This window comes from Mustela putorius, unplaced genomic scaffold (genome assembly GCF_011764305.1).
Source record: "Mustela putorius furo isolate JIRA1106 unplaced genomic scaffold, ASM1176430v1.1 tig00003898_pilon_pilon_pilon, whole genome shotgun sequence".
Classification (NCBI taxonomy): domain Eukaryota; kingdom Metazoa; phylum Chordata; class Mammalia; order Carnivora; family Mustelidae; genus Mustela; species Mustela putorius.
In genome coordinates this window covers 15,022,058-15,037,064 of record NW_025422047.1, presented here as the reverse complement: position 1 = coordinate 15,037,064, position 15,007 = coordinate 15,022,058, and the positions used below count along the sequence as shown (strand labels likewise).

The window sequence follows — 15,007 nt, the reverse complement described above, 5'->3', positions numbered from 1 at the left end:
CTGCCTCTCTGCCTACTTGTGATCTCTGTCTGTCAAATAAATAAATAAAATCTTAAAAAAAAAAGTGAGCCCTGTACTACAATAATGTATATATTTGTGTGCATGTGTGTATAATTGACACGTGCTGTTACATTAGTTTCAGTTGCTTCCTTCTCTTCTTTTAAGGACACCAGTTTTAGATTTAGGACCCATCCTCATCTATATTAACTAATTACATTTGCAAAGACCCTATTTCCAAATAAGGTTACATTCTGAGTTCTGGGTGGACATGAAATTCAGGGGGACAGTATCCATTCCTAAACGATCTGAGTCAGCTTAAGTCAAAAGGTTACTTTAAGGTTCAGGTTATCACAAGACCCAAAGAAAAGCTGAACTCTCAGGCTTTACAAAATACAAGAATCAGGCAGACCCATGGCTCCGAGCACCAGAAGTTCATGATCTTCAGTCTAGGCTCCACCATAAACATACAATTCCATATATGGAAGTAGTGCATTTCCCATACAATACAGACAACTGTAATAAAAGCCTGCTTCTCTTCCGTATGTTTACCACCTGATTCAATTTCATGAAGTCTTATTTCAGTTACTTGGGAAGGGATGGCCAGATCTAGGGTAGTGGGGAAGTGGTGGTGGTGAAGTTAGAGTGCCTGTGGGCAGGAATAGAACTGGCAATTAGGGGCTTAATTAGGGCAAGCATTTTGACTCATGAATTATTAAATGAGACCCTAGAATAGTGCATGGTGCAAAGTGGATGCTCAAAAATATTATTAAATGAATATATTGCAAATAATGGTCTGATCTTTCTCAGTTAAATAACACTCAGTGAGATAGCGTTTCTACATTTTAGAATTTCTTTCACACAGTCCGACTTCATCCTTTTTACAATCCTGCAAGGTAGATATTATCATTCCTCTTTTTAAGTAAAAACTTTGAGGCTCAGAGGGGTTAAAGAAACTGCTGTGGATAAAAGCTAGTGGGTAGGAGAGCTGGAACTTGAACTCAGATATTCTTTAAGTTCAGTCCTCTTTTAAGGATAGCACTCCTTATTTTGTGATGGCGTTGCTTTGACCTGTTAGTTTTGACACCAGAGAGAAGGTAGTAAAAAAGAAGAATGATGGTTTAGCTCCACCTTTATAGATGTTCTGAATGGGAAGGACCACATCTCCTCAACAGCATGACATTTCCGCTTGAAATGTAGACAAGGCTGGTAGAGGTATTGTCCCTCCCAGCTCACAGGTTGTCTGTTTAAAAATGCAAGATAAATATTGACCCAACATTCCAGAAATAACCTCTTGCCTAGCACATAAGATCTTCGGCAGTTTTTCTCTCTTCCCCCACATTTTTTTTTTAAAGTTCCAAATTCTTTAAAGATTTTATTTATTTGTTTATTTGTCAGAGAGAGAGAAGGAACTCAAGTAGGCAGAGTGGCAGGCAGAGGCAGAGAGAGAAGCAGGCTCTCCACTGAGGAAGGAGCCCGATGTGGGACTTGATCCCAGGACCCCAGGATCATGACCTGAACTGAAGGCAGTGGCCCAACCGACTGAGCCACCCATGCGTCCCTCTTCCTCCACATGTATTTTTATTATTCCAGAATGACTTTATCTACTTATGTTTCTCTGGACATGTTATTAAGTTCATTCTTTGTGTACATCATACCTTACTTCTGTAGCATGCATTTCCCATTTCTTCAAGCATCAAGCTCTTCAATTGGCTGTCCCCTTTCCAGCCCACTTCTCCACTCTTATAAGAATCCTTTTTTTTTTTAAAGGATTTATTTATTTAAGAGAGAGACACACACACAGAGAGAGAGGGAGAGTACTCAGGAGGAGGGGGAAAGGAGAGAGAGACAAGAAGACTGGCCCCTGAGCATGGAGCTCAGCATGGGGCTCTGATCCCAGGACCTGAGATCATAACCTGAGTCAAATTCCAGTTAGACACTTAACCTACTGAGCCATCCATGTGCCCCATAAATATAAGAATCTTTTGTTTTTGCTGGTGTGGTTTCACTTGCAGTAATTCATCCTAACCACCTTCCTGTTGACTCTCTTTTCCTCTGTCTCCAAGAACTCCTTCTGATAATCCTTTCTTAGATATTCTGTTTTCCCCAGATTCATCACCCATTCTTACATTGCATGTGTAAATTATTTTGTGGGTTCGTGTGCATATGTGTGTGTGTGTGTGTATGTGTATGTGTATTTGTCTTCTTATGTAAGCATCTTGCACTGTCAAAGAGTATGGGTACCTTGAGGGGAGGGGTCCTGCCTCACACTTTATATTCAAGCATCTAGGCCAGGAGTTAAACAGGATAGGCAGTCAAAAAAATTTCATTGATTATATACATAGCTTTATCCGAATCTATTTTTAGAGGCAAGGGGCTCTGACCTATTCTTTACTTTGCATTTTTTTGGTAACCTATGTGCTTAAATCTGTTACATTTAATATAATATTAAATATAAAAAGCTTTGTATTTGGAGATAAAGGAAATGTGCTGAAATTCTCTGTCTCACGGGCACCTGGGTGGCTCAGTAATTAAATGTCTGCCTTCTGCTCAGGTCATGATCCCAGGGGCCTGGGATCAAGCCTCACCAAGACTCCCCGTACTGGGCTCCCTGCTCAGTGGGGAGTCTGCTTCTCCTTCTTCCTCTGCTTGTTGTTCCCCCTGCTGTGATCTCTCTCTCTCTCCGTCAAATAAATAATTTTTTTTAAGTGTAAAAAAAAAAAAAGAAAGTCTTTCTCTGTCTTGCATTAGCTGTGTAGTCTTGGACAAATCATTTTTTTTTTAACCTGTTTCTTCTGCTGTAAAATGGGATATGAACACGTGTCCTGGGTCCTCACAGGTTTGTTGTAAGAACTCACCAAATTCTAAAGTACTATGTAAGGGATTATAAACATTGTCTTCTCATGTACCCCCCCCTTATATCTTTAATGCATTCATCTCTGTAAGAAACAGGGATCACTTGGCATCCTTGCTATAGCATTCCATCTTAAACCAAGCCTAGTTCCCGCTAACAGATACCTTGGCTCAGGTTTCAACAACTGCCATTTACCTGAATGCCTTTTATTCATATTTTCTGGTACAGAAGTCTTAATTTATTTGTTCATTCCTTTCCTCATTTAATCTGTTTGTTCTGAGTGCCTGCCAGAGACCATGAAGCATGATTGATGTCCAAGAAGTAATGTAAGTACCTCAAGATATTGACGTTGAACTGAGTAAAACAGATGTGCAACTAATTACAAAAGATAACAAGAAACTTAAGATATGTATACCATGTACAGATGTAGGAAGGATCATTTTTGTCAAGGTAGGGGGAAGTGTGTCATGAAGGGTGCTCATCTGTCTTCAAGACTGAGTGGATAGTAAGAGGGAAATACGGGCGAGAGAAAGAGCTTGAGCAAAACAAAAGCACCCTGGGAACAGTAGGCAGCTCAGCCCGCAGTTCAGTACCTTATTGCTATGGATTGAGTGAGTACTTATTATGTGGCATAACCTTATGCTAGTTGGTGGGGTAACGAGGGATTAGTATAGACATCACAGGAGTGGCGTGGTGAGGTAGCAAAAGAAAACTAGCTGGATTATGAAGAGCCTTAAACAAGCATTTTACTCCATACTTTTCTCATACTAATGGGAAAGGGTGAAAAAGATATGTGAACCTAGGGCTACTAATTCCTTGATAGTCACCAAAAGCGTTTTAGCTTGGCAGGTGGATACAGAACGGGCTTTAGCGCACCCTGGACAGCGCTGTCTTAAAGCTCGTGTTAACACATACCTAAAACAAGAACATTCACACTTGGGGAATTGAGTAGACACGGGGAAAATGTGCCATCTCATCGGTAATGAAAAAAACACAAATTCAAACAAAGCAGAACCCAGTAAGAAAGAAGACAAAGTAAAACTACAGCTAAGTGCGTTTAGGTGATGGGGAAGCAGGCACCTTAGAGAATCAGAAGGGCAGGTGCTAAAACCTTTAAGGTCACGGTTCGGTGGGGAAAGTGAGGGATTCTGTGTGCTGTAATCGAGAGCTGAGATTTAGGAATGGAGAGCGCGGGGGCGAGAGGGGCCAAGGGGGAACCAGCAGGTACAGGAAGGGGCGGGGGACCCCTGACAAAACCCGCACATCCCCGCCAAAGTCCTAAACCACGCCCCTTGGCATCTCTTAGCAACCGTAAACCCGCCCAGTCTAGAGGCCAACCCTTTCGTAATTGGCTCCCTAATCCACCAATGGGAGCACAGGAGGACCTTCCCGCCACCTCTGGCGCCCGCTTTCAAACAGCCAGACATTCGCAACTGCGGGCGGAATTCTCAACCAAGCTTGAGAAAGGCGGGGACTTCCGCCGCCACGCCCCGCCTCGAGCCGGCACGGCCCCGCCCGCCCAGCCAGCTTTTAGGCGGCGATTGAAGGAGGCGGCTGCTCCTCAATGGCCTCGGCACCGCTGGGTTCGGTTGTGACGAGGAAGGAACGAGCGGATTAGAGTCCTTGGGAAGGGGGTTTGTTAGAAGTCTGTCTTCGGCGGGGATTAGGGTTTCCCCGTGGTGGCAGCACCCGTGGCCTCCGGTGAGTTTCGCTTCTCGGCTGGGCTTGGAGCTGGGGTTGGAGGAGGTGCGGAGTCCTCGGGATTCTGGCTGTGGCTGCCCGCGGGCTCACCCGCCGCCCCCTCCTCAAATCCGGTGGTGGTGGACTGTCCGCGGGTTGCAGGATTCCGGCTTTGACTTTGAAGTGTCCGTGAGACCCCAGTTCCTCCTTACAAGCGACGTGTGGGAAGCCCCCCTAGCCCCGTGCAGGCTACGGGGGAAAAGCCTGAGACCCTCTCCTGGGGACCCCCGCTGTGGTCACCCTGGCGCCGCGCCTGGCTCACAGTGGGTGCTCTGTACACGTGTGTTGACCGAGTGCATGTGACGCCGGCAGCCAAGCCAGCAGCCCCAAGGCACCCGGTGCTGGCACTCTCCAGCTTCGCTGTCGCCGTATCTATTTGTTGTGCTGCAGGTGACGCCAAACGGAGCTCCTTGGTAAGGCCGCTGATTGATTCTGTCGTTCAGCTGTGGGTGCCTACTTGCAGCATTCTTCAGGCCCCTTGACTCGATTTGTCCAAGCTGCTGACATTAGCACTGATGACAGATGGTCATCATTTGTTTAAACGTCTAGTCTCTTCTCTACCAAGTCCTGCTGAACTTTGTAATCTTGAACAGTGCATGGTGAATAATTGTTGAATAAATAACCAGGCCTCTTAAACTGATAATGCACGTCTAAATCAGGCTAGTGCGTTCTGGTTATTTTCCTTGGAGAAGGGAAGCTAGCATGTAAGCAAGTGAGTAGAATTTCCTAGCGGGTTTATAGACCAACCCCCTTCCTGGCACTTAACCTTTTTTTATCTTGTAGTCATGAACTTGAGTCTGATTTAAGCTGAATTTGACCATATCCTTCACAATGCATGGCAATTTATATGCACTCCCTAGATATGTAAATGCGTACAACGAAGTGAGAGGTTGAAATGGAAGCCATAAGAAAAGTATAAGAAATATAGTCTGAAAGTGCAGAATCTTCCCCTCCTCCCTAGGGCAACAGGATGGGGAGGGCATCTTGTAGGAGGTAGTGTTTTCATCCCAGAAGAGGTATTAGTTTAAGTTAGGTTTCCCACAAGCAGCGTGTTCACCTTTCTTAGATACACTGAATGCTGTTTACCTCTTCTGTAGCTGCAGACTCCTGTTCATAGGTAAGAGTGTTACAGTAACAAAACCATGTAGTGATTGGTACATGGTGCTAAACACTTTATATTCATTATCTTGTGAATCTTCATAACCAATCTTTGAAGCAGGTATTATTTTTACCTGCATTTATTTAATGAAAAAATGGAAGCAGCGGCCTCAAAACATGCACAGCTGATAAAAGAGCTAGAATTGAGCCCAGGTTGTCTGAATCAGTGCGCTTATTCTTAACTACTTCCAGAGGTATTGAGTTTTTTCTAACTGCAAGTCTTTTTCTGTGAAATTTCCCTCAGCTGCCCTTTTTTTTTTCAGTCAAAGTTAATTTGTGCTTTATACTCTCCTCTATTGCAGATTACAATGTATCACGGTGACTCTTGATTTATATCATTGTTTCTTTAAGGGATGGTAAACTCCCCATGGCTGATACCATGTCTTAGATACATCTAGGATATAAACTGGCACACATTAGTTGCAGAGGAAAATTTTATTGAAATAATGAATCCTAGAGGGTGGCATGAATGTATCATATTCATTCAACAGATTCTTTTTTTTTTTTAATTTTATTTATTTGACAGAGATCACAAGTAGACAGAGAGGCAGGCAGAGAGAGAGAGAGAAGCAGGCTCCCCGCTGAGCAGAGAGCCCGATGCGGGACTTGATCCCAGGACCCCGAGATCATGACCTGAGTCGAAGGCAGCGGCTCAACCCACTGAGCCACCCAGGCGCCCCATTCAACAGATTCTTATTGTGTGCCTGCCTTGTGCAAAATGTGGAGGACATGCATTTTAACTCTGCTTTCAGAGAGCTTCTAGGTTTTTGGATGAGACAAAAGCAGTGCTTTTGGTTTCTGATATTTTGTCCAACTAAACACTCATTGGCTATTCCTCTAATTGCAAGGAGGGCAAAGAAAACAAAGAGTAACTACAAAATGAGTACTGAGACTGAGCCCTTCTGATCTGAGTGTTAAAAACAAACAAAAATAAAAACAACCAAAAAACCCGAACATAGTCTTATTAATAGGTTCAGAAAAAGTTATCTGGGGAGAAAGTATTAACTATTTTATTTTTTAAAGTATACAGCACACTTATTCTGTGTCTTGATTGTTTAAGGATCAGTCAGTAAATAAAGAAATATGTCATTATTTCTCTTGTTAGTATAGTATCACCAAATTTATTCAAAAGTACTTTTACTAGGACAAGTATTCTTTTTCAGTATACTCATATGGTAGTTTTCAGGATGGTTTTTGCAATTCATACATTTCACAGCAATTCATATGTTTCACCAGGAATTCATGAGGATATCTCTTTCCTACAAAATAGCCACCACTAGGTGTTGTTAATTTTTTTTTTTAATTTAGTGGTTGAAAATCATTTCAGTGTTTAAATGACACTGTGAATTCTTCATGAGCTTACTTTTAAGTTAATTGAATATTAGACACTTTCTAAAAATGAATTGTCAGTTGCCCATTTTTAATTAGGTTGTCTTTCTCATTTCTTTTTGAAAGCTGTATATTGGGATTTTGTCATGTCTTTTGCAAACATTTTCTTATGCATTATTTTATCTTTTGACTTTGTTAAGTGTGTTTTTTCATACATAATATTTGACTTGTCAGTGATGTCTTTTGCCATATGAAAATTTTATTTTTTGTGATTAAGTTTCTTTCAAGTTTTTCTTTCATGGCTTCTGGGTTTATGGTCTTACTATTTAGTTTTTCTTATGAAGCAGTCTCTTTTATTCTGAATATTATGGTAAAGTCTCTGATAACAGTGGTAAGTAGTAGTGGTTAATAAGTTGAGGAAAAGCATTAGCTTTTATTTTAAAATTTCATTAAAATACTAATTATCTATTTATCCACAATAAGGTTATCAGATTTCTCTTTATGCCAAAGTAGTTTCTTAGGTCTCCAGTAGTTTGCACTTTTGAGAAGGAGACTCAAGAGACTTTAGTCTTTTCAGATATTTGCAGATTTCTTCAATGACATTGGATTAAAAAGCCTTTCAAAAGCAATACGTTTTGGTCTTTTACATTCTCTTCATTTAAAAATGAAAATACCTTGCAAAATTCACTATTTTCTGAGAGAAAAAGTAGCTCTTTATTTAAAATAGCTGTATTGGGGTGCCTGGGTGGCTCAGTGGGTTAAAGCCTCTGCCTTCACCTCAGGTCATGATCCCAGAGATTGAGCCCAACATCGGGCTCTCTGATCAGCGGGGAGCCTGCTTCCCTTCCTCTCTCTCTGCCAGCTTCTCTACCTACTTGTGATCTCTCTCTGTCAAATAAATAAATAAATTTAAAAAAAAAAATAAAATAGCTGTATTTAGCAAAGGCTTTTGTAAATCTTGATGTTCTTTTCCAATATTCAACAGGAATTGATGGCATGTTAGTGAACAACTGAAAAAAAAACCCTCTCCTTTCTTTTACCTAATACAGGAGAAATTAACCCAAATCCATATTCTGGCTTTACCTATAAAATGCAGGAAGCGGTAGAGAATACTGTGAATACTGTAAAATACTGTAAAGAGGTAGAGAATTGCTGTAAATACTGTAAACTTCTGGTGAAGCAGGAAAGATGATTTCTGCCTAGAGAATTCAGGGATGTCCTTAAAGTCTTTAACTCCTCCTTTAAGGAGCCAGGATTTAAATTGGCTAGTATTTTCATTATCTGTTGAATTCTATAGATTTGGTGTTCACTTGCAGTAATAAAAAAAAAACCCCTAGAGACATGGGCTTGTGTGAGTGTTTTCCCCTTACCATTTCAGCTATATTATAGGCTCTTTACATTCAGGTCTGTAACTAATGCAGGTGTACAAGAAGGTTCTCGTAGCTGTTGGATGGAGACGAGGTTTAGATTTCCTAAACTTGTGTATTTTCCCTCTTAGTGAAAAAGTGCACATTTCCCTTCCTCCTTTTGGCTCTGGCACAAGAATAGAAAGGAGCAAGTCTGGTCTAAGAAACAGAAGCTGGAAGAGTTTAAGTTGATGCAAGGGGTTTGAGCTGATGAGTTGAAAGGGATGTGCTGGGTGTAGGGACCAGAGAGAGAGGGTTAAGGAAGGTCCACTGCAAAGTACAGTTTGGACAAGAAGGGTAATTGAGTCCTTGAAAAACAAACAAAAACTTGATGTTTGGGGATTTTCAGCATTAAAATTTGTGTTAGTCTAACACCATATTTCTTCTATTCTAAAGTGCTCATTTTCTTTCTGGATTTTCATATCTACAAAGTCAGGCTGCAGTTTAAAATTAATGATGTGTCATAATTTAATTGGCCACATCTTTTTCTTAGTGGTACAAATGGAATGGAGTCATAAAATCAAAGGCATGTTAGATCTGATGCAGTGGAATATCTTTTGCTTGTAGAGCTGTCGGCTTTCGTGAAAGTTTGTTGTCATAGTTCTCAGCTGTTAACACGAGGGAGCTAAGTTCTTTATGGTAAAATGGTCTTCTTTATGGTAAAATGCCTGGGCCTGTGCTTCTTAATTCACTTCCAATTTAATGGCATTTTAGAGCCCGAAAAGTGCAGCGAATGAGTTGTGGCTCAGGCTCACATCAAAGTGCATTTTGCTGGCATGCAGAGGAGTGGAGTGAAGGGAAGGCAGTATTAGGCTGGGTAGTTGATGACGCCTGCCTACTTTTTTGTTGGGATTCTTTGGACCTTTGAAATTCTGGCTAGTCACCATGTAGCATCGATTCCTAAATATAATTCAAATCATCAGCAGGCTTTTGACTGTAAGTACTTGAAAACCCACCTCCTGCTGCTGCTTCTACCACAGCAGTAACCGCTCTGCAGAGAAATTCTGTTGCTTTTGGAATTGGAACTCTACATGGTACAGCTTCACACTCTTCACTTCTGTTTTTCCTGAGTATTTTTTCCTTGAGCCTGATTTTGTCAAGCGAAAGAGCAGGACATTTAACATTGACATTTTTGTCATGTGCTACACAGAGTTGAGCAGATCCGTCAAGGTTTTCAGCTGGCAATCATTAACTCGGCATTTAGTGGGTCTCTTTTTGTAAAACATGACGTTTGGATTTGTGATACCGAAAGGATGAACCAATTTGTGGAGGTTACCACCTTTGCCATATCTAATAAACAAATTTAATAACTTTGAGCATATTCTTAAAATTTTTAATAGAATAAATTATTTTATTTTTATGTGTGTGAACAAAACTCTTGCTGTTTTAAGTGATATGTTCCAGACCATGAGAAAGGTCTAGTCACAGATTTATTCACTTTTTGCATTTTTCTTTTTTCTTTAAGATTTTATTTATTTATTTCAAAGAGGGCTACCAAGAGAGCACGAGTAGGGGATGGGGGAGTAGAAGGAGGCTCCCTGCTGAGCAGAGAGCCCAGAGGACCCAAGGCAGACATTTAACCAGCTGAGACCCCCAGGTACCCTGCATTTTCCTTTTCTTTGAGTTACTGTCATACAGCTATTTTCTGTGAATCACAATTAATTTGTCAGCGTAGTCTTTATATTTGAAATATTAACCATTTGTTATGCATGAGTTACATATATCTTTTCCCTGGCTGCTACTGTCTTTTTGTGTGTGTGTTTGTGGCATCTGTGTGTCATTTGGAGAGATTTTATGGGATATTTAGAAACCAAGTGTCTTTCTCTTTCCACAGGAACACCATGTCATTAGATTTTGGCAGCATGGCACTGCAGACACAAAATGAAGATGAAGAGTATGACAAAGAAGACTATGAAAGGGAGAAAGAGGTAGGTTACCCAGAGAAAAGACTCTAAACCCAATCTTAAAGTTTTATTTCCTAATCAAAATGCTATCTTCTTGTGTCCTTTTGAAGGAATTTGTAATTTTTTTGTCATTCCCTAAAACCTGATCAGTATTTGAATTTTTTTTTTTTTAAAGATTTATTCATTTGACAGAGAGAGATGACAAGCAGGCAAAGAGGCAGGCAGAGAGAGAGGAGGAAGCAGGCTCCCTGCTGAGCAGACAGCCTGAAGTGGGACTCTCCATCCCAGGACCCTAAGATCATGACCTGAGCCGAAGGCAGCGGCTTAACCCACTGAGCCACCCAGGCGCCCCCAGTATTTGAACTTTTAAAAGGTGGTTGAGTGGAATGCTTCCTTTTTTGAGACAAGACTAAAACATAGTAAATGGTATGATTCTTTAAGATATTTTCATGTAGGAGGTAGTGGTTGGTTTTGGAGGCAGAGACCTAGTTTCTCGTCGTTTAGAACTTTGCCTTGAACAAGTCCAGCAAGGTTCTTGGCTTTAGGTAGCTTAGTCCTTGTGGAGGCAAGCAATAGGCAAGTAAACAGATGAATAAATTAATTCAAGTGACTGATAATTTAGCACTGATAAGTGCTAAGGAAACAAAAGAGTGAAATTAAAGCAACTGGTGAGAGAAGGCCTTTTGAAAGAGGAAATGCCTAAGTTGAGACTTGACTCATGAGAAGGAACAGCCATGCAGAGGCCTAAGGAAGAATATTCCCAAAACATGCAATGAGTGTAAAGCACACAAGTGGGAATAGACCCTGTATATCTGCAGACCAGCCAGAAGGCCGTGGTGTGGGAACTGTGTAACCAAGGGGTAAGTATGGAAACAGCATGAAGAGGTGAGCTAGGGTCAAATCAGTGTATGTAATGGGAAGATGTTTGGAATTTATTCCAGGAGCAATGGGAATTCAGTGGAGGATTTTAAGCAGGAAAGTGATGTCTGATCATGTTTTTAAAGATCTTACTCTCTGCTGTGTGGTGAAAGATAAGGAGAAAAAGAATAAGAGAAGATTATATTTTAGATACATAAATGAGTTTAGCGAAATTCCTGGCACCAAGTCATGTTCAGTAAATGGGGCCAATAGTAGTAGCAGCAGTTGATGAAAGTCAATTTATTAGGATCATTTTTAGTTTGAGTCAGATTTCTTTTTTTTTTTTTTTTAAGATTTTATTTATTTGACACAGAGAGAGACAGCAAGAGAGAAAACACAGGCAGAGGGAGTGGGAGTGGGAGAAGCAGGCTTCCCGCTGAGCAGGGAGCCCCCAATGCGGGGTTTGATCCCAGGACCCTGGGACCATGACCTGTGCCCAAGGCAGAGCTTTAACAACTAAGCCACGCAGGTGCCCCTTGAGTCAGATTTCCTGATTGCCTGTGATGATGGGCTTCTTTTATACTGAGATTATGCTTGATATGATCCATTTTCTCAGCTATAAACCTTTTTAATCGTTACTGTGAGCTATCTGTATCAACAGGAAGCAGGGAATAAGGTCAGTTGCCCATGTAGCTGGCAGTAGAGTTCGGGTAGAGCTAGAAACTGGCATCTTGGTGGATTTTTGTCCATAGACATTTTGTCTTGTTTGGTTGTGTAGTGTTTTTAAAGTTCAATCTATATTTAAAGATTGGAAAATTTCTTGTAACAAGCCAGAGTTTCTGGCTTGTCTTGAAACATCCTATGCCCTGTCCACATGCGCACATGGCAGCAGGCAGGCTGGATCCGAGCAGTGGCTGTCCCTTCCCAGCTGGCCATGGTCCTCTCAAACCGACATGGCCTTGTTCACGTGAACTTAACAGCTTCGCTCTTGTCAGTCCTCTGCCAGTTGCTCATTGGCATTTATCACCCTGAGCAGGGTTTCCGGATTTTGTCTGGGTCCTTCACAGCAATTCTTGTGGCAAGGATGGAGGTGAGGATTTTCTGTTACTTTGTGAACTCACAGCATGAGGTCTTGATGACCCCAATGGCTTTGGATAATTCACTGGAATTTAGCTACCAGGATTCCTGAGGGGATCAGTTTAAGTAATTATTATAATAGACTTTAAAGAAAAAGAAAAAATAATCTGACAGGTGATTTTTCATTGGAAAATATATTAGAGAGATCATTAGGGTATTACAGGAACTAATTAGAGGTGTATTTTTGTGGTGAAAGTTTTAAGGGTGACATTAGTAACTTTAAAAGAGGCAGTTAATTCTAGGTATATAGAAAATAGCCCTAGGGATCACTTCTTGGTAGGTTATAAGCTGGGATAGGGAATTTCCAGAGGAAAAGGAGCTCTTAAGTGAAATACCTGGGACACCTGGGTGGCTCAGTTGGTTAAGAGGCTGCCTTCGGCTCAGGTCATGATCCCAGCGTCCTGGGATCGATTCCCACATCGGGCTCCTTGCTCGGCAGGGAGCCTGCTTCTCCCTCTGCCTCTGCCTGCCATTCTGTCTGCCTGTGCTCGCTCTCTCTCCCTCTCTCTCTCTCTGACAAATAAATAAAATCTTTAAAAAAAAAAAAAGTGAAATACCTAAGAATGAGTGTTTCTAGCAGAATGGAAGAAAAGAATGTACAGCCAACTTGACTCTGACATGATTATGTATTGTGTTAATAAAATGTGTGTTTGCCTTTTTTCTTCTTTAGTTGCTTCAAGGGAAGAAGTGAGATTAGAGGCTAGAGGGTTTCAGATTTTCACCAACAAAATTAAGGATTATTCATAAAATTAGATTTACGTATATTTTGTCACTGCATGTTAAAATGATAAATTGGTTAATCAAACCTCAGTTTGTTTGCATATCCAGAGGCCATTTCAACCTCCTCAGGCTGTCTGACCTTGCCATAGCAGAACATTTCACAGCCTTGAGTGGTTAAAGAAGAGTGGTCTTCCTGCTCCCTTGTTGGTAGCTTTGGGATTGACAACTGGGTTATAAGTGTTAGTAGTGGCCTAAGGCATATTGCTTTCTCTACTTAGTGAATCACTTGGTATTCAATTTCCTCATGTAGGAGGAATGTCTGTATCCCTAAGGATGTACTATAGGGCCAAGCAGGATGTATCTGACTCTCGGTCTACCCTGCTAAGGATTTGTGAGATCCTCTCTCTAGAAATGTTAGAGTAATCCTGATTTTGACCTTCTGGTATGAATGGCCAGTTGCTAAGTTTAATTTTGGTGCTTTGGGGGTCAGTTTGAATTTTGTCCACACTTGCCCCTAAGTCAGTGAATAAGTCACAGTCAAATTCTGACTTCCTTGTCATTCCAGCAGCAGCTCTATAATTATGATCTTGCCTTTTCCATTTCTGTTCCCTCCATTGTTTGCATTGAAGAGTGAGGGAAGAAAGTGCATTTAATCTTTGGAAGAGAAAATAGTCACCTCATTTAGTAAAGCGATTCAATATTCAGAGGACATTTAGACCAGTGGAATCTCAAACCACATGATTAGACCCATATTTTGAAAAAATCTCCAAGATTTTTGCAGAAGAGTCTGGCACGACAGTCCTTTGTAAAGTCCCTCCGTTCTGAATGATGTTATGGTAAAGTTTGGGCACTGTTGGCCAAGGCGTAGCAGAGAAGTGTACAACCCCCAGCCTCACCTGTGTTTCACCCAAAACTCCATTTTCTACAGAGTAAACAGGGCAGATGAGTGAGGACCATGGATTTACACGGTCACGTCAACTAGTGTTCATCTCACTCCTATTTCTCATGACATACTGGAGCACACTACTTTCTTATGGTGCCATTTGAGAATTATGGCTGTAGTTATCTTTGCTACCAAGTAGACCTCATCCAAAGGATTCTAGGCAAACTTTTCCTTGGAAAACTGGCCCAGAGAAGAGGAATTAAAAAGTTCTTTTATTAACTCATTCATAATGTAACAATGTGATTTTTCAAAATACTTTTCACTTAAGTCAGCGTGCTTTGTGATCACCGTGGGATATTACAGACATATAGTTGTTGTTGTTATTGTGATAGGAGTGAATGTCCAAAGTTATTGGTGAACCCACAGCTTAAGATCTTTCATTTGGGACCTTCCAGTTTGCTGGAGTATACACATACTTTTCTGCAGCCTCCCCAGAAATAGCTCTGTGCTTATTGCTCGCTTCTAGGTATGGTACTAGCAGAAGTACCAGTAATCTCTGCTGTAAAGGTAATATGTGAGTAATGATCAATTTGAAGCCAGGAAAATGATCTTGAGTAGAAACGTATGTGGTTTAAGTAGCAGATGGCAGAGAGAAGCTCACACCTGGCCATGCTGATAGGCGTCCATTTGGTTTTTATATCAGTGCTTCTCTAATAGAATAATAGAGCTCATTTGAGCTTCGAATCCTGTATTTTTAAGAGGTAAGGTTTCCCATTGCATAGCCTTTCTTCTACTTTTTAATTGCCTTGTTTGATGTAATTATAGAAAGATTTTTGACATTTTGTCCCCACTAGAGGGAGTTATGAAGCTAGTATTTGTTTACATTTTATGATATTTGACTTATTTAGTGGCATTTTCTTGTCATCACCAGAAAAAAAGAAACAGATGGTTTAGTAATTCACATGGTTGATGTCTTTCTTTAGCAATTTCTTATACTTGATCTGGATTGTGCCTTTTGAGT

General features: G+C 41.0%; 1 protein-coding gene across 5 annotated transcripts in view; it reads left to right on the top strand.

Moving 5' to 3' along the window:
- Positions 1–4,397: 4,397 nt before the first annotated feature.
- Positions 4,398–15,007, top strand: part of CEP152 (centrosomal protein 152) — a 96,694-nt gene continuing 86,084 nt past the window's right edge. For 3 of the 5 annotated variants that reach the window (XM_013055514.2, XM_013055515.2, XM_004751343.3), the window contains exons 1-2: positions 4,398–4,552; positions 10,319–10,412. In XM_013055514.2, coding sequence (XP_012910968.1) covers positions 10,326–10,412 — 87 coding nt within the window. In that variant the 5' untranslated portion in view covers positions 4,398–4,552; positions 10,319–10,325. Of the gene's footprint in view, positions 4,553–4,702; positions 5,005–10,018; positions 10,082–10,318; positions 10,413–15,007 lie in introns of those variants that run through there. The other 2 variants (XM_004751342.3, XM_004751344.3) reach the window with 2 other exon arrangements.